Consider the following 26,928-nt stretch of genomic DNA (forward strand, 5'->3'; position numbering starts at 1 on the left):
TGTTCATAAATGACCAGCATGGTCGTATAATAATAAGGCAGAACAGTTGAAACTGGAGCAGCACCACGGTCAGATGGACTGGGGACATATATCCCGTTAAAACTCCATCTCACCAAAACAGGTTTTAAAAAGCTCTTACACTAAAAGGCATCATCATCATTTTCACAATTTCACAGTATTATTCCAACCTCAGTGTGGAACACCTTCTTAATATTGAGTTGCACCCCCTTTTGCCCTTAGAGCAGTCTCAATTTGTCAGGGCATGGGCTCTACAAGGTGTCGTAAGCGTTCCACAGTGATGCTGGCCCATGTTGACTAAAATGCTTTTCACTTGAGTCAAGTTGGCTGGATGTCCTTTGGGTGGTGGACCATTCTTGATACACACAGGGAAACTGCTGAGTGTGTAAAACCCAGCAGCATTACAGTACAGGTGACATCAATAAGGGATCATAGTTTTCACCTGGTCAGTCTATGTCATGGAAAGAATCATGTACACACAGGGAATATAAAACACAGGTAAATCATGTTTTTGATTGCAATGAGCCTTTACGTAGAAAATGAACACCAATATTGCATTTTAAAAGCCTTTCATATTTAATGACATGCCCTTTAATATAGACAACATGGAAAATTCTATAAATCTGATACTTTTTATATGAATAGACTTCAGAGAGTCCCTCTCTGCGCAGGAAGCGTTTAACCCATTTGACACCAACATTTCTCAAAATGTTCACTATCATTGTAAAAACTTTTTGTTGCTTTGACAACGTAATTTCTGAAGATTAGTGAAATACATTATTTTTATTTTTATAAACCTGGCCCTCTTTTTAAGATCAACCCTGTTACCTGAACTGAACTGTTGTTTTAATATGGTGAAACTATTCCTTTTAAATATTTACTTCAAAAGAAACATTGAACATCTATTACTCAAATCATAGTGTAAAAGCAGGTGGGCTGGTTCTACTCCTTGTGGCCATTTTGTGGTGGAATACTGGGTGGGTCGAGTATAACATGTCAACCCTGTTACCCATAGATAGACAGGCTAGACATGTTTTAACTATTTTAATTATTTTTGGTGAAATTTGCATTCATTTGCCCCTCCCTGTTGCACACAACAAGCTTCCAGGGGAATTATGGACGATTTAAGGTGAAATTGTCAACCCTGTTACAGTCAAACTGTTCCTTTAATTGGCACTTAATAGGCAGTTACTATAGACATGTTTTATTTAACCTCTTGAGAGGTTATTTTAGGTTGAACATGTGCTTTTTATGACAGAATGTTCAAATTAGGTGAAATCAAAAGCTTTTTTTCACCAAGTTACACATCTCAAAAGGCACCGAATTGGTGGAAAGTCCGCAACTAAGAAGCCAATGACATCCTGTCCATCTCTGTCCTGTATCAGGGATCTTTGTCTCTCTGGAGTATAACATCACACCTTACCTAAGAAGAAAATATATTCCTCCTGATGATGATGGGGATGATGAGGGAAAATCCCAGCATGTGATGGGAGTAGAGGTTCATGTTTTGGAATTTCCTCCCACTGCTTCATGATTCATGATATATTGATATATGTGGGTCTCTCTCTATTCAACTGACAGTCAGTGTGTGAGGTTAGAAGCCCAGAGAGAATAAAGCTGTCTGCCTGTCTGTCTGTCTGTATGACTAATTGATGTGTCAAATAAGCTTATTGACCTCTCAGGACTTGAATATTACTGCAAGTCACAAAATAATTTAACAAGTAGATCTACATAAAAAAAATTACGTAGTGATAACACTATCACTCGTAATTCATACGTCACAATGATTAACTGGTACGTATGCCAGAGGTGGCGCCACAGGTCTCTGAGTGGTTGGCCAATTTCTTTCACCTGATGGTAACCAGGTATAACTTTGGAACCCAGGGTTGCCCTGCTGCCTGGGCAAGTGAACTGAGCAGTCTGGCAAGTTGAGCCTGCTCTAAAGTTGCCCCAGGTGATTTTTCTTTACTGAGAACAACAAACTGTAAGGAATTCTGCTAGGCCTAAAACTGAAGAAAAAGTAGAGTATGATAAAGAACATTTCATGGTTTTGCTCTTTTATGTTTTCATTCTTTCTCTCTATCTTTCCCTCAGGACTGTTTTACTGACATACCCTACTGCTGTCCGTCTGTTTGCGTGTTTGTCAGAGGTCCTTCAGACCCATGTCTGCTACGCTGAGAGGACTCCACCAGTCTGCCTTGGACAGTAAGCTCAGCTCAGGTCAGCACTCTACTCTGTACTGTGTACTCTCTGCTGTCTCCTTCCTGTGTTAGGATTTTCCTTTACCACAATATCAAAACACACACACATACTGTACATATACTGTACACACGTAAATATTGGTCTGATCTGTTCTATTCATACAGGCTGTCTTGTTGAGGTCTACAGTATGCTGTAGATAGACCTACATTGACACAGGCTGTCTGTGTTGGCTGTCTACCTCTCCTCTGGTTCTTCGTCTCAGTTCAGACGTGAGTAAACTGAGCTAAGAACACACTGAGGAGGTTTAAACATTCCTGTCTCCTCCTGTCCTCGTCTCCCTTCTTCTCCCCTCTCCTCATCCTCTTCAACACTCCTCTCCTCTCCCCCTCCTCGTCCTCTCCTCCTTCCCATCCCCCCCTCCTCATTCCCTCCAGTGACAGACCATCCAGGCTCAGAGGACAGTGTGACAGACAGTTTTGGACAGTTCATCCAGGGTGTCCAATCCTACCAAATTCTCCATCCTGCTCCACCGCAGCAAGAGGATGGTTCTGGACTCCATCGGAGTGGGAATACTGTGCAGCACCACACACATCTTCCAGTTGGCCCTACAACACTGTCAGGTGATATAACTTTATTGTCCATTGGTTACAACGTATACTTGTCTTCTGCCTTTCCAACACCCCTAGATATACACACGCACACCCATTGAGAGGCACAGGGTCAGCCGCACAGAGCGCCCCTGGATGGAGAGCAATTGTGAGGGGTTAAGTGCCGTGCTCAAGGGCCCAACGCCAGGGGATGGTATATGGGATCAGAGACCAGTAGTTTTTCATCTGCTAGTTCAGTTCCATTCCCATTTTTGTGTCAACTGGGACTTGAACCAGCACCATTCAGCTTCCTTTTCTCCTCGTCTCCTTCCCATCACCCTAACCCTAATTGATGTGAAAGCAGATAGCTTGTAGTGATGTCAATCTACCAAATTGGCAGAACAGTGCAGATGAAGAAGACACAAGGAAACGAGGCAAGGGCTTTTCTCTGACGGACAACTATATGAATCCAGTCGAGTGCTGTAACAGTCTGTAAGAGGCAGAGACAGCCTGCAGACAAAATACAGTAACTGGACCCAGGGTTAAGGTTAGACAGAGACAGTTGACAGACTACTACTCTGTCATCCATTAAATAGTCAGGACAGGAATGGAGGAATAGAGTGTACTCTGTAAAGATTGGTCACTCACAGTCCCCATGGTGACAGTTCCTGTGTAGATGTGTGGAAACACATTGTGATATGGACACAGTGTTGTTAGGAAGAGGAGAAAAATAGGTTGTTTTAACAGTTATGTTGTCTCTGCTCTGTCCCTCTAACGCCCCCTACTGTTGATCCTCTCTCCTGCAACATATGTACGCTCCGGATGACATCAGTTCTGTGTACGGACACAGACGAACCAGACTCTCCCCAACCCTCGCTGCCTTTATTCAACAGAGTGGCTGTGAATAGATGCATCTACAGTAGATCTGCATACACATAAGTGTAGATATTCAGTACCAGTGAAGAGTTTGGACACACCTCCTCATTCAAGGGTTTTCTTTATTTTTACTATTTTCTACGTTGTAGAAAAAGAATGAAGACATCAAAACTATGAAATAACACACATGGAATCATGTAGTAACCAAAAAAGTGTTAAACAAATCAAAATATATTTTATATTTGAGATTCTTCAAAGTAGCCACCCTTTGCCTTGATGACAGCTTGGAACACTGTTGGCATTCTCTCAACCAGCTTAACTTGGAATGCTTTTCCAAAAGTCTTGAAGGAGTTCCCACATATGCTGAGCACTGTTGCTCTTTTCTTTTCTTGAATGAGTAGGTGTGTCCAAACCTTTGACTGGTACTGTATGTGGACACTATGGGGCTCCTATTACCACAGACAGAAAGACAGACAGACAAAGATACATATAGAGAAATACAGAGAAACAGAGAAACAGAGAAACAGAGAAAGAGAGAAAGAGAGAAACAGAGACAGAGACAGAGACAGAGACAGAGACAGACAGACAGACAGACAGACAGACAGACAGACAGACAGACAGACAGACAGACAGACAGACAGACAGACAGACAGACAGACAGACAGACAGACAGACAGACAGACAGACAGACAGACAGACAGACAGACAGACAGACAGACAGACAGACAGAGATGGAGAGACAGACAGATAGACAGACAGACAGAGATGGAGAGACAGACAGATAGAGAGACAGACAGACAGACACAGACAGGCAGACAGAGTGACAGAGACAGACAGAGTAACAGACAGACAGGTCATAAAGCCAGAAAAAAACATTTAGCAACAGACATATAATTGTCACTATTTACTGTCTTGTGGTAAACCAACTGTGTACACTTACTGTCTTCATTTGTTTTGTAAAAAACATAACATTTGAATCTTTAAAGCAATGAGTCTGCTAATAACTGTTGTCTTTCTGATGTCTGTCTCCATTGTATGTCTGTTGTCCAAGATAACTACTGTGTGCCTGTTGTGTGTCGGTTGTCCTGTCCAGCCATTCATCTTTCGGGGGCGGTCCTTCCTGCTCTACTGGCGGTCAGCGACATACTGCCCAATAATAGAAAGCCTAGTGGGCGAGACTTTCTGTTGTCCTTCAACATTGGAATAGAGTTCCACGGATGACTGATGAGGTTCTCCAACGAGGCTCACAACATCTCCAAGAGGTGAGGACTGGACCATTGCTCTGGTGCTCTCTATGGGGCTGTGATATAAGTATTATAAATGCTTACAGGTCTGTTTGTGTGGTATTCTACCAGCCTGTCTTTGGGATAGGAGAGGCTCAGTGGCAAGTCTAATTAGTTTACTTTAAACAGTGGATTCCCTCAGAAGTTGGAAGTTTACGTACACTTAGGTTGGAGTTATTAAAACTTGTTTTTCAACAACTCTACAAATGAATTGTTAACAAACTATAGTTTAGGCAAGTCGGTTAGGACATCTACTTTGTGCATGACACAAGTAATTTTTCCAACAATTGTTTACAGACAGATTATTTCACATATAATTCACTGTATCACAATTCCAGTGATTCAGAAGTCTACATACACTAAGTTGACCGTGCATTTAAACAGCATGGAAAATTACAGAAAATGATGTCATGGCTTTAGAAGCTTCAATTGGAGGTGTACCTGTGGATGTATTTCAAGGCCTACCTTCAAACTCAGTGCCTCTTTGCTTGACATCATGGGGAAATCAAAAGAAATCAGCCAAAACCTCAGAAAAAAAATTGTAGACCTCCACAAGTTTGGTTCATCCTTGGGAGCAATTTCCAAACACCTGAAGGTACCATGTTCATCTGTACAAACAATAGTACGCAAGTATAAACACCATGGGACCACGCAGCCGTCATACCGCTCAGGAAGGAGACCCGTTCGGTCTCCTAGAGATGAACGTACCATGGTGCGAAAAGTGAAAATCAATCCCAGAACAACAGCAAAGGCCCTTGTGAAGATGCTGGAGGAAACAGATACAAAAGTATCTATATCCACAGTAAAACAAGTCCTATATCGACATAACCTGAAAGGCCACTCAGCAAGGAAGAAGCCACCACTCCAAAACCGTCATAAAAAAGCCAGACTACGGTTTGCAACTGTACATGGGGGACAAAGATCATACTTTTTGGAGAAATGTCCTCTGGTCTGATGTAACAAAAATGGAACTGTTTGGCCATAAACACCATAGTTATGTTTGGAGGAAAAAGGGGGATGCTTGCAAGCCGAAGAACACCATCCCAACCGTGAAGCACGGGGGTGGCATCAACATGTTGTGGGGGTGCTTTGCTGCAGGAGGGACTGATGCACTTCACAAAATAGATGGCATCATGAGGTAGGAAAATGATGTGGATATATTAAAGCAACATCTCAAGACATCAGTGAGGAAGTTAAAGCTTGGTCACAAATGGGACAATGACACCAAGCACGCTTCCAAAGTTGTGGCAAAATGCATTAAGGACAACAATGTCAAGGTATTGGAGTGGCCATCACAGAGCCCTGACCTCAATCCTATAGAAAATAACTGACTCAGTTACACCAATTCTGTCAAGAGGAATGGACCAAAATTCACCCAACTTATTGTGGGAAGCTTGAGGAAGGCTACCCGAGACGTTTGATCCAAGTTAAACAATTTAAAGGCAATGTTACCAAATACTAATTGAGTGTATGTAAACTTCTGACCCTCTGGGAATGTGATGGAAGAAATAAAAGCTCTCTACCATTATTCTGACATTTCACATTCTTAAAATAAAGTGGTGATCCTAACTGACCTAAGACAGGGAATTTTTACTAGGATTAAATGTCAGGAATTGTGAAACTGAGTTTAAATGTAGTTGGCTAAGGTGTACGTAAACTTCCGACTTCAACTGTAGAGTATATAGAGTAGAGAGCTTTAGATGTTGTTCAACCAAACATTAGAACGGGCATGATGAGTAATCTAAGCAACTTTGACCGTGGTATGATTGTTGGTGCCACACATGGTGGTTCCAGCATCTCAGAAACAGCTGCCCTCCTGCGATTTTTACGCACTACAGTCTCTAGAGTTTACAGAGAATGGTGCGATAAGCAAAACACATTCAGTGAGTGGCAGTTCTGTGGACAAAAACACTTTGTTAATGAGAGAGGTCAGAGGAGAAAGTCCAGACTCATTCAAGCGAACAGAAAGGCCACAAATGCTCAAATAACAGTAATTTAAAACAGTGGTGTGCAGAAGGGCATCTCTTAACGTACAACACCCTGAATAATTCAGGGTGTTGTGGAGGCAAAAGGGGGCCCTACCAAGTACTAGATAGATGTACCTAATAAAGTGGCCGAAGAGTGTATAGTAATGTCAAACCTGAAAACATGGTCTGGAAAAGTGGTACATGGGACCATTGAAACAGCGTCTGATAAAGAATGATGATGAAATATTACATCCATAGATAATGTAGTCCACTTGGTTCATGTTTCACGGCAATTGGTGTCAATGGATCTCGTTATCCTGAAAGTTTAATGATCTAAATATGGAATATTGTTTGTCAGTCTCTATAAAACTATGCATTAAGAGTAATGCAACAGTTACTTATCATTTTGAGCAGTTGTATCAATTGATACTTAGATCATTGTAATGAAATTAATAGACAGTCATGTAATGTCTGAATTGCATTTTGAAATGGTAATACTTTTCGGTTAAATTGTGTCTCTTTGAAAAGGTGATTTTAGTTCATTGAACAAAATTAGAATATACTACACACACAGAAATACGAGCCGTAGGTCATTAATATGGTCAAATCTGGAAACTATCATTTTGAAAACAAATGTTTATTCTTTCAGTGAAATACGGAACCGTTCCATATTTTATCGACCACAATGTGGTCCTCCCACTACAACTCATCAGGAAAGCATCCAGTCCCGACCCCTCCTGTCTCAGCCTCCAGTATTTTTGCTGCAATAGTTTTTGTTGGTGGCTAGGGTCAGTCTATTAGGAGTATTTCTCCTGTCTTATCTGGTGTCCTGTGTAAATTTAAGTATGGTCTTACTTTCTTTTCCTGGTTTAAAAAATAAACATATCTTTTTATCTCCTTTTTCTTTTCTTTTTTTTGTACTTTAATTATTTGTATTTCTTTTTTCCCGTTCCTTTTTTAAATTAATTTTATTATTCGTTTTTTATTTGAACTTTTCTTTCTTTTCTTTCTTAAAAAAAATAATATATATATATTTTTTTTCCCCTTCCTTTTTTTCTAACGCCGTGCCTCAGGACTACCTGGCCTGATGACTCCTTGCTGTCCCCAGTCCACCTGTTTGTGCTGCTGCTCCAGTTTCAACTGTTCTGCCTGCAGATATGAAACCCTGACCTGTTCACCGGATGTGCTACTTGTCCCAGACCTGCTGTTTTCAAATTTCTAGAGACGGCAGGAGTGGTAGAGATACTCTGAATGATCAGCTATTTATTTATTTATTTTTATTTCACCTTTATTTAACTAGGTAGGCAAGTTGAACAACATATCACGGGGCCTGTTCGATGCTAATGTAGGCTACAGGCTATGATTTTCCAACTGACATTCACTCCTGAGGTGCTGACCTGTTGCCCCCTCTACAACCACTGTGATGATTATTATTTGAGCCTGCTGGTCATCTATGAACATTTGAACATCTTGGCCATGTTTTGTTATAATCTCTACCCGGTACAGCCAGAAGAGGACTGGCCACCCCTCATACCTACAGAGGAACCAGGCTTTCTTCCTAGTTACTGGCCTTTCTAGGGAGTTATTCCTAGCCACCATGCTTCTACATGTGCATTGCTTGCTGTTTGGGGTTTCTGTACAGCACTTAGTGACATCAGCTGATATAAGAAGGGATTTATAAATACATTTGATTTATTGATTGATTGATATTAGGTTACAGATTAAATCAATTATGATGATATTCACAGGGTGGTGAAAGTGCAAGATGATGAGCTTGATGCTCCTTTCCAATAAATATTGAGAGTTTTATTCTGGTGACATGATAATCGATGCTTGGATGACCTTTGACAGATGAAAATAATCGCGCTCTTTGTCCATAATAATAATCTGAGCATGTACACTACTTGTGGGCTTTAGCCAACAGTGCACAGATAGTGCGCGCTGTTGGATGGAGCACACGTGACGGAACCAAATGTATCTTGAATTTAACGCAAAAGGTATTTTAGGTGCACTACGTCATCACGCACCACCTTCTCTCTGCAACAAGTCCATTTTATGGAAACATCTCTGGTGGTGCTGTTTTTATGCGGATTTTAGAATATTCATATGAAAACATGTCGCCAATTGGTTGGAAACCTAGCTACTGTCTTGCTGCTTCCCACATGACGAATGTTCTACGCAGCCAAGCGTGTATCAAGACTAGTGAAAAGAGTCTGTCAGGGCTCAGTCTGAGTATGGGCAAATGCGTTTTGCATCGCCGGTGCCATAGTTATGCCATATATGCTGATATTGTGGCGAGAGTAAATAGCTGCATGTAGCTCAGGAACTAAAAAGAACATGAAATCGCTAGACTGCCTTTTTGTGTTGTGCCTACAGTATAGTAAACTTAAAGAAAACAGAAGGAAAAATAAGGATAAAAAAATAATGTTTTTTAAAAATGTTGACAGTAATAGCACGTTAGTTAATGTTAATAAAGGAAACAAAAGAGTGAACGGAAGTAGTTAAAGGTAGTTAGTGGGAAAGTAGTTTCGAGGGGGGTAGGTTACATGTTAATTGTGGTTATGTTGTGTTTATAAGTGAGGTGTGTTGATATGGTGTGGGATGTGAGGTTAAGTTTGTATCAGTCTGGCTTTGACATCTGGAGCATGACTGACAGATGTTTCTGTAGCCCATTATGCTTCTTCTACGGTCTTCTTGTGATGTGTTGTGGATTGCCCTGTTCGGGTATTTCTGTCCTATTATTGTCTGTCTTTCTGTGATGGTCTTGACTCCAGATACAGCATGTGGTGAATGTATTGTGTTGATGAAGCCGGTAATCTGTATGCCAGTTGTATTGCTTTGTTCTGTATTTTTAGTAGTCTGTTCATTTGATGTGAGAAGGTTGTAATTCAGTGCATATTCAAGAATTGATCTGATTATAAAATAGTTTTGGGTGCTGCTCCATGTTTATTTCCACAAAGTGCTTTCAAATAATTATTCTGTCCTTCTCTCTCAATGTTCCCAATATGGATGGTCCACAGCATGTTTCTTTGAAATGTTACCCCCAGGAACATATTTTTCAATTTTTATTGTTTTGTTGTACATTTTTACATGCTGACTAAAGCGCAGGCGTGCACGTAAGTTGATTTTGTTTACCCACACCAGAAGCAATCAGGACATGCAGGTTAAAATATAAAAACAAACTCTGAACCAATTATATTCATTTGGGGACCAGTCAAAAAGCATTAAACATTTATGGCAATTTAGCTAGCTAGCTTGCTGTTGCTAGCTAATTTGTCCTGGTATATAAACATTGGGTTGTTATTTGACCTGAAATGCATAAGGTCCTCTACTCTGACAATTAATCCACAGATGAAACGATAAGCCAAATTTGTTTTTCTTCGTCTCTCCTCCTTCCTTCAGGCTTATTTTTCTTCTTTGGACTTTATTTTGTGATTGGCAACCAACTTTACAGAATTACTACAACCGACCAGTGTGGACCTAAGTTCATCTTTCAATCACTCACATGGGTATATGCTCCTAAAAACCAATGAGTAGAAGGCACGTGGGTATATGCTACTAAAACCAATGAGGAGATGGGAGAGGCCGGACTTTCAGCGCGTTGAACGTCACAAATAGAACCAATTTTAGCGCCTGGCCACGCAGCACTGTGGATGCAATGATTGAATAACATGTATGTGTACATTTATTTTGTCAAGCTCGCGCAAGCGACGCAAGTGGTGGGTCAGCATGTAATAGGGTTACGAGTTTCTTTAGTTATAGGTTTGTGTTTTTGGTAAATAGGATGCACTCTGTCTTTTTGGGGTTTATTTTAACTTGACAGTTGTTTGACCACTGTTTTATTTTTTATATGCACTTTGTGAGTATCTTTGAGGCTAGCTGTGGCCACTTGGAGCTGGTCCAATGGCATAGGTCATCAGCAAATTGTGCTACCTGTCCAATTGAAGGTGGGGGATAGTAAATGTCTGAGATGTAGATGATGAACAGGAGTGGGCTGAGGACTGTACCTTTGGGGACTCCAGCTTCTGGGGTAAATGTGGAGAGATGGCTGTGGACACCTTAACTTTTATTTGGCGGTTATGGAGGAAGCTTGAGATTGTTTCTGATTGGATGTGGGAGTTGGAGGTTATTGTCTGTAACGTAGTCCTTTATGCCACGTTTTGTCGAATGCTTTCTCTATGTCGAAGAAAACAGCAAGATTTGTATTTTTATTTTGGACATTTCTCAGGATGTCCTCTGATAGCCATAAAATATTGTCAATCTTGGATCTGTTTCTCCGGAAACCAGCCTGGTGTACTCCAAGGAGGCTCCTATCCGGTGAGTACCCTTTCAAATACACTACATGGCAAAAAGTATGTGGACACACATTCAAATTAGTGGATTTGGCCATTTCAGCAACACAGCTAACAGGTGTATAAAATTGAGCACATATGCAATCTCCATAGACAAACATTGGCAGTAGAATGGCCCAAGCTCAGTGACTTTCAACGTGGCACCGTCATAGGATGCCACCTTTCCAACAAGTCAGTTCCTCAAATTTCTTCCCTGCTAGAGCTGCCCCGGTCAAATGTAAGTGCTGTTATTGTGAAGTAGAAACGTCTAGGAGCAACAACGGCTCAGCCACGAAGTAGTAGGCCACACAAGCTCACAGAACAGCACCGCTGAGTGCTGAAGCACGTAGTGCGTGAAAATGGTCGGTCCTCGTTTGCAATACTCACTACCGAGTTACAAACTGCCTCTGGAAGCAAAGTCAGCACAAGAACTGTTCATCGGGAGTTTCATGAAATGGGTTTCCATGGCTGAGCAGCCACACACAAGCCTAAAATGCGCAATGCCAAGCGTCGGCTGGAGTGGTGTAAAGCTCACCGCCATTGGACTCTGGAGCAGTGGAAATGCTTTCTCTGGAGTGATGAATCACGCTTCAACATATGTTAATGGATAACATAAATAGGAAACACATAAAATAATAACAGTAAGCTATACCAACATTAGTTATCATTCATACAAAGTATCGGGTCAATTTCCACAGGGGATTTGCTGTGGTGAAAGAGGAAAAACTTTATGCTTGTCACATAGATACTATAAATCACGCTTAGTCTGTTTAAAAAGGACTAAATTGTTATAATTCCAACCAGAGGGCAAACATATATTGAAAGACTTTGTTTGCAAACTGGAGTAAGGTAACACTGGCATCATCTATTAGGGAGCGGTAATGAGGTGACTACAAATTCTTGCAAATGAGATCAGCCGTGTTCGGGTGAATTTAGAATGTATTGATGGTTTAAGGAGACATCAGCTGACAATCTAGTGCTAGCAAAAGTTATTTGCAGGGGTGAAACTTTCACAGGGGACATTTGGACAGGGGGGGGGCACAGCACACACATCTGAAAATGGCATTTTTGTCCCCCCCAATTTTATAATTGGAATGTCATACAAAATTAGGCCAGGTGTGCTTTAGGACCATGCAGACTCCTCCGAGTGGTCGGGTAGGCTGTTTGGACTGTTTATCCAGTACATTTTGTTTTATAATTATGTCCCACTCACTTATAAAACCAAAGTTGCGCCCCTGGTTATTTGATTATATTCCAATTCATTCTGTAAGCTACCTATTACCCTATCCATTGCTGCATAATGAAAGGTGTGCTCACAATCTATTGTTATTTGTCCAATGATTTAATCTTTATTAAAGATATTTTATTAAGGAGTGGGGAAGTCCCATTCCTTTCATATTTTTTTTAGCTTCATTTGAAGAACATTGTTGGGAAGATAGGGGTCAAAGGGCAGTGGGCCTATTGCTTACCTTGAAATACACTGAGTATAATAAACATTGGGGTGGCAGGGTAGCCTAGTGGTTAGAGCATTGGACTAGTAACCGAAAGGTTGTAAGTTCAAATCCCCGAGCTGACAAGGTACAAAATCTGTCGTTCTGCCCCTGAACAGGCAGTTAACCCACTGTTCCTAGGCCGTCATTGAAAATAAGAATTTGTTCTTAACTGACTTGCCTAGTAAAATAAAGGTAAAAATATATAGATATATATATAAAAAAAATATATTAAAAAATAATAAACATTAGGAACACCTGTTCTTTCCATGACATAAACTGACCAGGTGAAACCTATGATCCATTATTGATGTAACTTGTGAAATCCACTTCAATTAATGTAGGTGATGAGGAGGAGACCGGTTAAAGAAGGACTTCTGTGTTGTTGAGACAATTGAGACATGGATTGTGTATGTGTGCCATTCAGAGAGTGAATGGGCAAGACAAAAAAATACTGGGGTTTTCATGCTCAATAATATAATAATAAAACAATTGATATATAAAAAATATACATTTTCCCAAATTAAAAATACATCTACCCCACTACGAATGTCAATTTATTATAATCCACATAAGAATTCACATGAGACGGGCTGTAGCCTACATAGGCTAATTGAACTGACGCCCAGTGGACTTTCAGTCTAAGGTACAATGTAGGTACGGAATTGAATAGCCTACAAACACAGCTTCCAGCTGCCCCCTGGCGGGAAATACAAAATATTCAATATTCATTCAAATCCTCCTGCTGCAGGATTATTTTCTTCCTGTGACAAAATGGTTCAAATTAAGACCCAACATCTGTAGAGCCCCCCTCACCCCCCACATAGGCCTCTGACCTGTTTTACACATACTGCTCCGAGGCAGGCCTCTGACCTGTTTTTACACATACTGCTCCGAGGCAGGCCTCTGACCTGTTTTACACATACTGCTCCGAGGCAGGCCTCTGACCTGTTTTACACATACTGCTCCGAGGCAGGCCTCTGGCCTGTTTTACACATACTGCTCCGAGGCAGGCCTCTGACCTGTTTTACACATACTGCTCTGAGGCAGGCCTCTGACCTGTTTTACACATACTGCTCTGAGGCAGGCCTCTGACCTGTTTTACACATACTGCTCCGAGGCAGGCCTCTGGCCTGTTTTACACATACTGCTCCGAGGCAGGCCTCTGACCTGTTTTACACATACTGCTCCGAGGCAGGCCTCTGACCTGTTTTACACATACTGCTCCGAGGCAGGCCTCTGGCCTGTTTTACACATACTGCTCCGAGGCAGGCCTCTGACCTGTTTTACACATACTGTAGAAGAGATGTGATGTCCTGAAATGCGATAGATAAAACATTTATGATTAGATTTCAGTAGATTTTTTTATTGGTGGGTTTAGGTGTTGATGAATTAATACATTTTGTTACATACATTTTCTGTCCTTTAGCAGACGCTCTTATCCAGAGCAACTATGGATAAGTGCCTTGGTCAAGGGCACATTTATAGATGTCAGCGACCTTTGGCTACTGTGGGCTACTCTTAACCGCAAGGCTACCTGCCACCTAATAATATATAAATAGATGACCTTTATAAAGAAAATGCATAAAAAAAAAAAGAATGTATCTTTAACATTGCACCATATTAAAGTAACATGGGGGTTTGGTTTATTACATACACACACACAGTGCATCCTGGTCAAAGAAAAGTTCAGACCAGGTTGCAGATAGACCCCCCCCCCAAAAAAACCTCCAAACTGAACACACTGGATAGACCTGAGAGAGAGACAAATGGTTATTTTCATGAACAACAACAAATACTTGTCCAGAGCGATAGAGCCAGCAATATCCTGGTAACCTATGTTTGTTCTTACATTAAACTTGATTTGGTATAGCATTTGAGCCAGGTCATAACATAGAAATAAACTAATTGAAAATGACCGGGTGTGCCTTGACAGGGTGTGCCTTGACAGGGTGTGCCTTGACAGGGTGTGACAGGGTGTGCCTTGACAGGGTGTGACAGGGTGTGCCTTGACAGGGTGTGCCAGGGTGTGCCTTGACAGGGTGTGCCAGGGTGTGCCTTGACAGGGTGTGACAGGGTGTGCCTTGACAGGGTGTGCCTTGTTACAATTGTTGTTACCAGGTCCTAGCCTATTTATCAACCCTGGTATTACATGTGGATTCGATGCTAGTGGCACCTTGCAGTTACATGTAACAAGGTCAGATGTTGGTTAGAGTTATTAACATGGGAATTAACAGGTGACTTTATAATGTGTAACTACAAAACATTACTCACATAGTTAAACAAGAACATGTGTAATAACATCAGTAGTTACACCATGTGGAATAACTTTCAGCAACAGGATGTGTAATTACACATTCATTGTTCCAATTGTGTATTAAAGGGACATTTCAACTTCATACTCATCATCTCCAGAGGAGAGGAAGATGAGTGTTTCCAATGACATCATCAACCAATTAGTAGTGTGGAAGAGAAATGTAATTTGTTATCTTATTTGGCCTCTTAGGTCATCCTGTTTATCTTAGATTGCTAAATCCTAAAGAAAGTTGTCCCTTTACCTTTTTGTAGTCTGTTTTAGAACTGTGTTTCACAGAGAGTTAGAAAATCTTTCATAGGTCCTGCTATCCCAGGATGTGTGGGGGAGTGGTCATGTCCTTGGTATGATTAGTCGTTCTTTTTCCTTTACTATCTGTGGTGATGAGCAGAAGGACCAGACTCATTCAAAGGGCATGTGTAACACCCCACACATCCTCGGTCTGTGAGATCAAAGAGCAATTTGAATTGGTTTTCCCATGCATGTTCAAATAAAGCTTTGGAATATTGAGACTGGACTGCCATATGACTGGACTGCCATATGACTGGACTGCCATATGACTGGACTGCCATATGACTGGACTGCCATATGACTGGTTTTTCCACAGGGAAGAGCAATACGCAACAAAAACTAAAAAGGAGTTGCAGGAAGAGCAACTCCATAGATAGCAATGTAGATCAGTTAGATTTTAAATGAACAATCACGTATTACAGCAATGATGTTAAATCTGTAAACGTATAGCAAAGTCTTAAATCCACACATTCCCCCAAAAAGCCCCATCCCCTTTCCAATGGTGGAAAAAGTACCCAGTTGTCATACTTGAGTAAAAGTAAAGATACCTTAATAGAAAATGACTCAAGTAAAAGTGAAAGTCATCCAGTAAAATACTAATTGAGTAAAAGTCTAAAAGTATTTAGTTTTAAATATACCTAAGTATCAAAAGTAAAAGTAATTGCTAAAATATACTTAAGTATCAAAAGTATAAATCATTTAAAATTCCTTATATTAACCAAACCAGATGGCACCATTTTATTTTCAATTTAAGGAGTCAGGGGCACACTCCAACACTCAGAAATAATTGACAAACGAAGCATGTGTGTTTAGTGAGTCCAGATCAGAGATAAGTGTGTGAATTAGACAATTTTCCTTTCCTGCTAAGCATTCAAAATGTAATGAGCACTTTTGGGTGTCAGGGAAAATTTATAGAGTAAAAAGTATATAATTTTCTTTAGGAATGTAGTGAAGTAAAAGTAAAATATAAATTGTAAAGTACAGATACCCAAAACAACTACTTAAGTAGTACTTTAAAGTATTTTTACTTAAGTACTTCACACCACTGCCCCTTTCCCAAAATAAGCCATGATTAAAGCTCATTGGATGAATGAATGATGCCAATCAAACCTAGATCAAAATGAATTCAATGAGAAAAGATACAAAATAAACAGGAATAAAAACATTTACAATAAATATCCATCATAATGATATTGTCCATTAAAATGATATACAACAGCATACTTCTCCTCATATGTGTGCATCTGTCTGCATGTCAGGACAGGCATGTCAGTCTGTGAAGATGTTAATGTGTGTGCATCTGTCTGCATGTCAGGACGGGCATGTCAGTCTGTGAAGATGTTAATGTGTGTGCATCTCTCTGCATGTCAGGACGGGCATGTCAGTCTGTGAAGATGTTAATGTGTGTGCATCTGTCTGCATGTCAGGACGGGCATGTCAGTCTGTGAAGATGTTAATGTGTGTGCATCTCTCTGCATGTCAGGACGGGCATGTCAGTCTGTGAAGATGTTAATGTGTGTGCATCTGTCTGCATGTCAGGACGGGCATGTCAGTCTGTGAAGATGTTAATGTGTGTGCATCTCTCTGCATGTCAGGACGGGCATGTCAGTCTGTGAAGATGTTAATGTGTGTGCATCTGTCTGCATGTCAGGACGGGCATGTCAGTCTGTGAAGATGTTAATGTGTGTGCATCTGTCTGCATGTCAGGACGGGCATGTCAGTCTGTGAAGATGTTAATGTGTGTGCATCTGTCTGCATGTCAGGACGGGCATGTCAGTCTGTGAAGATGTTAATGTGTGTGCATCTGTCTGCATGTCAGGACGGGCATGTCAGTCTGTGAAGATGTTAATGTGTGTGCATCTCTCTGCATGTCAGGACGGGCATGTCAGTCTGTGAAGATGTTAATGTGTGTGCATCTGTCTGCATGTCAGGACGGGCATGTCAGTCTGTGAAGATGTTAATGTGTGTGTTCTGTCTGCATGTCAGGACGGGCATGTCAGTCTGTGAAGATGTTAATGTGTGTGCATCTGTCTGCATGTCAGGACGGGCATGTCAGTCTGTGATGATGTTAATGTGTGTGCATCTGTCTGCATGTCAGGACGGGCATGTCAGTCTGTGAAGATGTTAATGTGTGTGCATCTGTCTGCATGTCAGGACGGGCATGTCAGTCTGTGAAGATGTTAATGTGTGTGCATCTCTCTGCATGTCAGGACGGGCATGTCAGTCTGTGAAGATGTTAATGTGTGTGCATCTGTCTGCATGTCAGGACGGGCATGTCAGTCTGTGAAGATGTTAATGTGTGTGCATCTCTCTGCATGTCAGGACGGGCATGTCAGTCTGTGAAGATGTTAATGTGTGTGCATCTCTCTGCATGTCAGGACGGGCATGTCAGTCTGTGAAGATGTTAATGTGTGTGCATCTCTCTGCATGTCAGGACGGGCATGTCAGTCTGTGAAGATGTTAATGTGTGTGCATCTGTCTGCATGTCAGGACGGGCATGTCAGTCTGTGAAGATGTTAATGTGTGTGCATCTCTCTGCATGTCAGGACGGGCATGTCAGTCTGTGAAGATGTTAATGTGTGTGCATCTGTCTGCATGTCAGGACGGGCATGTCAGTCTGTGAAGATGTTAATGTGTGTGCATCTGTCTGCATGTCAGGACGGGCATGTCAGTCTGTGAAGATGTTAATGTGTGTGCATCTGTCTGCATGTCAGGACGGGCATGTCAGTCTGTGAAGATGTTAATGTGTGTGCATCTGTCTGCATGTCAGGACGGGCATGTCAGTCTGTGAAGATGTTAATGTGTGTGCATCTGTCTGCATGTCAGGACGGGCATGTCAGTCTGTGAAGATGTTAATGTGTGTGCATCTGTCTGCATGTCAGGACGGGCATGTCAGTCTGTGAAGATGTTAATATGTGTGCATCTGTCTGCATGTCAGGACGGGCATGTCAGTCTGTGAAGATGTTAATGTGTGTGCATCTCTCTGCATGTCAGGACGGGCATGTCAGTCTGTGAAGATGTTAATGTGTGTGCATCTGTCTGCATGTCAGGACGGGCATGTCAGTCTGTGAAGATGTTAATGTGTGTGCATCTCTCTGCATGTCAGGACGGGCATGTCAGTCTGTGAAGATGTTAATGTGTGTGCATCTGTCTGCATGTCAGGACGGGCATGTCAGTCTGTGAAGATGTTAATGTGTGTGCATCTGTCTGCATGTCAGGACGGGCATGTCAGTCTGTGAAGATGTTAATGTGTGTGCATCTCTCTGCATGTCAGGACGGGCATGTCAGTCTGTGAAGATGTTAATGTGTGTGCATCTGTCTGCATGTCAGGACGGGCATGTCAGTCTGTGAAGATGTTAATGTGTGTGCATCTGTCTGCATGTCAGGACGGGCATGTCAGTCTGTGAAGATGTTAATGTGTGTGCATCTCTCTGCATGTCAGGACGGGCATGTCAGTCTGTGAAGATGTTAATGTGTGTGCATCTGTCTGCATGTCAGGACGGGCATGTCAGTCTGTGAAGATGTTAATGTGTGTGTTCTGTCTGCATGTCAGGACGGGCATGTCAGTCTGTGAAGATGTTAATGTGTGTGCATCTGTCTGCATGTCAGGACGGGCATGTCAGTCTGTGATGATGTTAATGTGTGTGCATCTGTCTGCATGTCAGGACGGGCATGTCAGTCTGTGAAGATGTTAATGTGTGTGCATCTGTCTGCATGTCAGGACGGGCATGTCAGTCTGTGAAGATGTTAATGTGTGTGCATCTCTCTGCATGTCAGGACGGGCATGTCAGTCTGTGAAGATGTTAATGTGTGTGCATCTGTCTGCATGTCAGGACGGGCATGTCAGTCTGTGAAGATGTTAATGTGTGTGCATCTCTCTGCATGTCAGGACGGGCATGTCAGTCTGTGAAGATGTTAATGTGTGTGCATCTCTCTGCATGTCAGGACGGGCATGTCAGTCTGTGAAGATGTTAATGTGTGTGCATCTCTCTGCATGTCAGGACGGGCATGTCAGTCTGTGAAGATGTTAATGTGTGTGCATCTGTCTGCATGTCAGGACGGGCATGTCAGTCTGTGAAGATGTTAATGTGTGTGCATCTCTCTGCATGTCAGGACGGGCATGTCAGTCTGTGAAGATGTTAATGTGTGTGCATCTGTCTGCATGTCAGGACGGGCATGTCAGTCTGTGAAGATGTTAATGTGTGTGCATCTGTCTGCATGTCAGGACGGGCATGTCAGTCTGTGAAGATGTTAATGTGTGTGCATCTGTCTGCATGTCAGGACGGGCATGTCAGTCTGTGAAGATGTTAATGTGTGTGCATCTGTCTGCATGTCAGGACGGGCATGTCAGTCTGTGAAGATGTTAATGTGTGTGCATCTGTCTGCATGTCAGGACGGGCATGTCAGTCTGTGAAGATGTTAATGTGTGTGCATCTGTCTGCATGTCAGGACGGGCATGTCAGTCTGTGAAGATGTTAATATGTGTGCATCTGTCTGCATGTCAGGACGGGCATGTCAGTCTGTGAAGATGTTAATGTGTGTGCATCTCTCTGCATGTCAGGACGGGCATGTCAGTCTGTGAAGATGTTAATGTGTGTGCATCTGTCTGCATGTCAGGACGGGCATGTCAGTCTGTGAAGATGTTAATGTGTGTGCATCTCTCTGCATGTCAGGACGGGCATGTCAGTCTGTGAAGATGTTAATGTTTGTGCATCTCTCTGCATGTCAGGACGGGCATGTCAGTCTGTGAAGATGTTAATGTGTGTGCATCTGTCTGCATGTCAGGACGGGCATGTCAGTCTGTGAAGATGTTAATGTGTGTGCATCTGTCTGCATGTCAGGACGGGCATGTCAGTCTGTGAAGATGTTAATGTGTGTGCATCTCTCTGCATGTCAGGACGGGCATGTCAGTCTGTGAAGATGTTAATGTGTGTGCATCTGTCTGCATGTCAGGACGGGCATGTCAGTCTGTGAAGATGTTAATGTGTGTGCATCTGTCTGCATGTCAGGACGGGCATGTCAGTCTGTGAAGATGTTAATGTGTGTGCATCTCTCTGCATGTCAGGACGGGCATGTCAGTCTGTGAAGATGTTAATGTGTGTGCATCTCTCTGCATGTCAGGACGGGCATGTCAGTCTGTGAAGATGTTAATGTGTGTGTGTGTGTGTTTTCTTTTCAGTGGCGGTGAACAAGGCAAGAACTCACCACTGAAATGAAAACGTATTTATGCAATAACACATCCAGGTTGCAGAAATGTCAGTGTGTGTGGTTAAGGTCAGAAATAGTGTTAGGGTTAGAATTTGGGTTAGGGTTAGGAGCTAGAGTTAGGTTTAAGTTTAAGGTTAGGGTTAAGGTTAGGGAAAATAGGATTTAGAATGGGACTGAATCAAACTGGTTCTATGTGGTCTGGGTCTGACCTTACTCTGATCAACGTAGTGTAGTGTTACTGGACAGTGGACATATACAGTGGGGATGTGAAGTTGGCCAACCAGAAAGCTACCCTGGGTTATATTGGGTGGGGGGGGGGGGGGTGGAAACACCCTAAAGCAGCAGCAGATTAGATAACAGAAAATGCTTTCATATTGTCATATTTTAGCCTTTTTCACTCTCTCCCCCCTCTCCTCTTCCTCTCTTCAAGGTTATAAAGAGCTATTTTTAGAGAGAACTCCATTGTCTTGGAGTGTGCAGACTGGCTCTTATTAAAACTTGTGCGTGTGTGTTTGAGACTGTATTTTCTGAGAAGGTGCTACACATAGGATTTTCTTTTTTAAATTTCCTCTCAAAGTCAGACCAATAACCAAGTCTGCAAAATTTGTCTAAAAATGCAATTCCTTTTATAGTCAAAACACACATATTCTATACATTTTGCTTTGATCACCTTTGTTAAGCAGTGACACCTTAACCCATCCCTCTATAGTCCAGAATTAAATATTGATCCAAGCCATGAGTTTGCAGCATTGGTTGTGGTTTTGAGTTCGGGGGGGGGGGGGGGGGGGGGGTCAATGCTCCTCGCCAACACATCCGTCCCCATCCCTGTGTCACCTGTCCCCATCCCCGTCCACCTGTCCGCATCATCGTCCCCATCCCCGTCAACCTATCCCAGTCCACCTCACTTGGACTTCTCGTCAGAGTCGGAGGCTCGATGCTCCTGGGGGAGGGACATCAACTTTCGGCGGTTCCACAGCTTGTGGAGATCTCTGGCCTTGTTCTCGTTGTTCATAATGGTGCCACTGGTGCCGCTGTCCCGGAAACTGGCCAGAGGGGGGCGCACATTCACCCCCTTCACTGCCACAGAGCCCTCGATGGCCTTCTGCAGCTACAGAGAGAATGATAAAGAAATAGTGGGTCAACAAAGGTGAAAAGACTTGCCCAATACAAACCCAACCCCTAGCCTGTACACTTTGACACGTAGGGACTACAGGTCACAGTTATTGAGTACCAGTCAATTTGGGATTGAGTATAAATTAGGATCAGAGAGTATAGCTCAATCTGTACAGTGACCAATAATGTATGTAAACCCTGGATTGCTGATGCTATGTATTGGCCAATGAAAGACTGACGCCACTGGCCAGCCATATTGGCACTCCCCAGAAGGAGCAATCCTCCATTGGAATGAATGTAATTTTACAGTATTTCAATTAAATGATTCAAGGACAAAATTACATCTATTTAAGTATTCTTTGTTGTAGTGGGGACTAGGGTTGCAAAACTACCGGTCATTTACCAAAGTTACTGGAATCTGGTAATTAACAGAAAATCTATGGGAATCCATCGTAACTTTGGTAATTTATACTTGAAAAACATGAATAAAATTATTAAATTACGAGCCTAGTTGGTTTAGCCACAGAAAAAGCAAGCAACCTTCCCGCTAGCCATGATTGGCTGAGATAATGAGTTGGCTGGACATGCCGAGAGATGCGTTTGGATTGGTCTGCTATATAGCACACTTCTGTCTATTTGAGCTGGTCAGTATCTGTAGGTAATCCTGTCTAACGCGGTTTAAAAAATATATGCATTGCTTAGTAGAGCTGCATAAGTGTTGCTCTCCACTTTCTGGGGGACCAAGTTTTGAAATCAGTGGAATTCGTGTATGATAGCTAAGGAGATGGAGAAAACATCTGTCTCCGGATTACATCTTCAAACTAAGGGCAACCATGGCATTCATGACAGGGAGAAGCATCCATCCATGATGTACACTACCAGTCAAAAGATTTAGAACACCTACTCATTCAAGGGTTTTTCTGTATTTTTACTATTTTCTACATTGTAGAATAATAGTGAAGACATCAAAATGAGGAAATAACACATATGGAATCATCTAGTAACCCAAAAAAGTTAAACAAATCAAATAATATTTTATATTTGAAATTCTTCAAATATCCACCCTTTGCCTTGATGACAGCTTTGCACACTCTTGGCATTCTCTCAACCTGCTTAACCTTGAATGCTTTTCCAACAGTCTTGAAGGAGTTCCCACATATGCTGAATTCTGGTAGTTTACTGGTAGTTTGCAGTAATATACCCTCCCTTTGCAACCCTAGTGGGAACAGTACTTTAAAAAAAGAAATGTTGTATATATTTCTTTTAATTTGAATGTTTAGCTTACATAATATAATTTAAAAGTATTCATTAAGGTGTCTGTAATAGAATGAACATGGCAAAACATGTTTTATTTATTAATAAAGGCATTTCTATAGCTTCCAAAATATATTCTTTACAACCTTGGGGGAGTGCCAATATGGAGGCGCGGTGGCTTCAAAACGGCGCCCCTTGTCAGCCATCTAGTGCATATATAAACCAATGACAGTCTTAGGCAAGTGTAGACCAAAGTGGAATGGTGATGTTTAACCATGGCAATATTACAGGGCGGTTGCTATGGTGTTTCTAGGTGATAATATAGGGAGTGTGGCTATGCTACCATGGTAATAAATTAAAGATGAACAATGTTTTTTTTTAACTCAACATATATTGGCCCCAACAATAGCCCTAATAAGATGTCGTCATATACTGTACTCCACCCCTCTCCTTCCCCAACAATGACAGACGTCTGGGAAACAACGGTTTCTAGGCAGACATGTTTCTCACTTACACACACACATACACACCCTCCCCAGTTATTAGAAAGCATAATGAGAGCAGAATGCAGCAGTGCTGTGTGACAGACGACGAGAGGAGATGTGAGGCGAGTAGAAGCAAAGAAGAGAGGAGACTAGAGGGCGAGAAGAGGAGAGGCTGTTTAACACCAAACAAAAGGCCTGAATGTCAGCCAGTGGAACAACACTGTGCTTAGCAACAATCCCCTGTTTTACAGCCAACTGACAAAGACAGAGTGCCTCCACCTGCTTTGTTTGTGAAAAGAGTGAGAGAGAGAAATATAGAAAGAACACGGTACAGAAAGAGGAGAGACAGCAAGGAACATTAACCAGACATTTGTCTTGCTGTCTGTCACATAACAAGGCACGGAAGGAGCGAAGTTCATTGATACTGTATGTGTGTGATTGTGGTGACAGTTATGCTGATGATTGTGACAGTGCGAAAGATGATGATGGAGAGGTCTATGACAATGGTGGCTGTTGTGATGTTGTAATCAATGATGATGATGATGACGATGGGACAGTGCCATGTTGATGTGCTCAACCCCAGGTGATCTGTGTCACTCACCTCTTTGAGGGACACCACTCCGATGAGTCGTCCAATGCTGGTGACGTAGGCATGGTCCAACCCCAGCAGAGAAAAGATGGTGTGGGTCTGGGGACAAGAGAACAATACACTTAGAACCCACATCCAGAACAGAACCAACTGCTAGAACACTTAGAACTAATATATAGAACAGCTAGAACTGTTAGAATCAATATCGAGAACTCTTAGAACATTTAGAATACTTGGAACCAACATCTAGAACATTTAGAATCATAGATTCCCTTTTGACATTCATATGGAGGCCCTTCTGAATCACAAAACAGTAAACATCTGAAAGCAGCTATTAAACTACAGCAGTTAGTGCATTAGAACAGTCATCTCAGTGGTCACTGTAGAGCTGAATGGTGTACAAGCTCCTTCCTCATTCAACTAATGAAGTAAATCAGCAAGTCATCAAAAGTAATCACCTTGATTAGCCTAATCGGGTGTTTGAGCACCACTGAGCTAGATTGTTGTGAAAGGTACAACATCCCTACTGATACTGTAAGCTGCTAGAACCTCAAGTGAACCACACAGACAGCAGCTTGAGCCTAAACCCAAATCACAGGAAATAGAATAACCTTATTGTTATTTCAATATTTAATGCAATGGGAGTTAACCATTACAATGTTCCAGGAAACAAACACATAAAACAGCATGGAATACACTGATAGACACAAAAGAACAAACACCAGTTTCCATAAGTCACACACAAATGTGAGTTTGTGCGCTTGTACTGCAGTGGCTATAATAGCAATAACACTGGACTATCCATCTACAAAGTGCATTTTACAAAATAATCCTGGATTTATTTAGTGAAAAGGGGGTACTGAGCAGTATAACGGAGACAGACAGACAGAAATAAAGACAGACAGACAGACCTTATGTAGTGAGGTGCTCTCCACCAGTTGGATGGGGGCGGGGTCGATCATGCAGTTGTCAAAGTTCACCTGCTCGTCAAGCTGGTTCTCCTCCCACTCTGCAATCTGTAAACCCGGGGAGGATAAAGAGGAAAGTGGAGAGAAACATAATGGAAGTACTCAAACACAGACATTGGGCTGGCACAATTACCGTATAACCATGCAAACTACAGTTATGGATGAAGACTGTCATGGACAAAAAGTAAATGTCATAACTGTAATAAATAAATGTATCAAATTAATCTTTTTTTCCTAACAAACAGCTGACAGAATGACTACAATTCAGCGGCAGCACATATAGAAATAGGTGAATAGAACAGGCTTGGAACCTGTAACCCTGGCAAGTTGACAGGTAGTCATGGGTGCGCTCACAATGGCTAGCTGGTATTGTGATGGAATAATTTGCTTTGTAATATATGCAGAATGTTAATTCAAATGATGTTAACTGATGTGGCTCATGCACAGGAAAGTATTTTTTTGTAATGTTAGTGGAGTTGAATTACATTTATATTTGAGTCATTTAGCGACTTACGATAGTGAGCGCATACATTTTCATACCTTCTCCATACTGAATCAACAAAGCACAGCACATATTTTAGCAAATATTTTCCTTTCTGCTTTGCTCTGTTGGAATCGGCTAAACATTGATCATTGAGGTAGTAAATGAATGATAGGAAATGAAAGAGACTATGTTAGAAGTTAATGGTTCTCTGAAGAAAGACAGAAGGCTTTGGGACGTGTTTGATGGAGGAGAAGAGAGCGATGTGTTGATATAGGGAAGACAGATGGATATCTGTGGGTCAGGAGGTGAGGGGTGAAGTCAGTTCCCCTTAAGGGAGTAATCAGGGTTGCTATCTGGTTACCTTCTTTCCTGTGGAGCCATAAACTGTAAGGAAGAGGAGTGTCTTAAGTAGGATGTATATAAACTCTGATGTCTGAAATGTTTGGCCGTCTGATTTCAGCTGTACAGAACCTTTGGGAATGATTAAACTTGGTTAAAGCTTCTCTAGTGTCTGTGAGTTATTTACTCTGAAAAATAAGAACCAAACAGCTCCGATGGGTACGCTAGCAATGACTGCCAGTCCACCCATTATACTGTCATTGACTTGAATGGGTGGGACACCTGTTCTCTTCATTCTATTCATATTTTAAAATGCTATTTGAACGGTTATTACGGTGACAGCGGTCATTTGGCTGGCCAGTTATCGTCATCCAAAATCCCATGATCGTCACAGCCCTACTAGACGTATAGAATATTTAAATGGTCTTTACATCCATGGTGAGAAAGAACGGCTATGGCTTTTATCTTCAATTCCTTAAAGGACTCACGAGGAAGTTGCCACCACTATTTAAACGTAATTTCCTGTCCCAGAGAGGAAATCCATGTTTAGGTTCCTCCTCCAAAGAATGACAAAGCCTACTTGTACATATTCACAAATTGGATGTGGGAATTTCCACATGGAGTTGATAAACGTCAACAAATAGGGCATTGACACCTGTCTGTGTAGCTGGCTAACATGCTAGTTAACCTTATTTAGCTAATTAATGTTATATGGTGCTGTTTTTATAACTACACAATATTCAAAAGATTAGCCAGCTGGCTCTATAGCTAGTTCTGGAACTGGATTTGTCATAAGCATTGATTTAGGGAAAACTTCACCACAGATGTAAACCAGTCATCTTTGACTTCGCCATCTATTGTTATCGCCAAACGTTTGGCATCGTCCATAAATTGTGGCCGCGAATCCGCCATCAAGATAGTCAGAAAGAATAAGCTCCAGTAATATGGATAACCATTGAAAGATAGCTGATATGTGTTTATCTACATTGTAATGGACACGGTGCAACCCTTGGTAAGTAGACTGCTGGCAGGCTGCGGTACAGCAAAGCCAAATCAACCCGTGCTCATGGCTCACAGGGGAAGTGAAATGATCATGTACTCCGCAGATGACATGTAACTATACATTTTA

At 41.9% G+C, this 26,928-nt stretch overlaps 1 protein-coding gene across 1 annotated transcript in view; it reads right to left on the reverse strand.

Annotated features, from left to right (window-relative positions):
- Positions 1-21,037: 21,037 nt before the first annotated feature.
- LOC109909253 (chloride channel protein 2) overlaps positions 21,038-26,928 on the reverse strand; it is a 64,337-nt gene continuing 58,446 nt past the window's right edge. Inside the window, exons 21-23 of the mRNA XM_031795514.1 lie at positions 24,920-25,024; positions 24,021-24,107; positions 21,038-21,675 (exon numbers count right to left, since the gene is read on the reverse strand). Of these exons, the coding sequence (XP_031651374.1) occupies positions 21,469-21,675; positions 24,021-24,107; positions 24,920-25,024 (399 nt within the window). The 3' untranslated portion in view covers positions 21,038-21,468. The remainder of the gene's footprint in view (positions 21,676-24,020; positions 24,108-24,919; positions 25,025-26,928) is intronic.

This window comes from Oncorhynchus kisutch, linkage group LG18, assembly GCF_002021735.2.
Source record: "Oncorhynchus kisutch isolate 150728-3 linkage group LG18, Okis_V2, whole genome shotgun sequence".
In the NCBI taxonomy this organism is placed as follows: domain Eukaryota; kingdom Metazoa; phylum Chordata; class Actinopteri; order Salmoniformes; family Salmonidae; genus Oncorhynchus; species Oncorhynchus kisutch.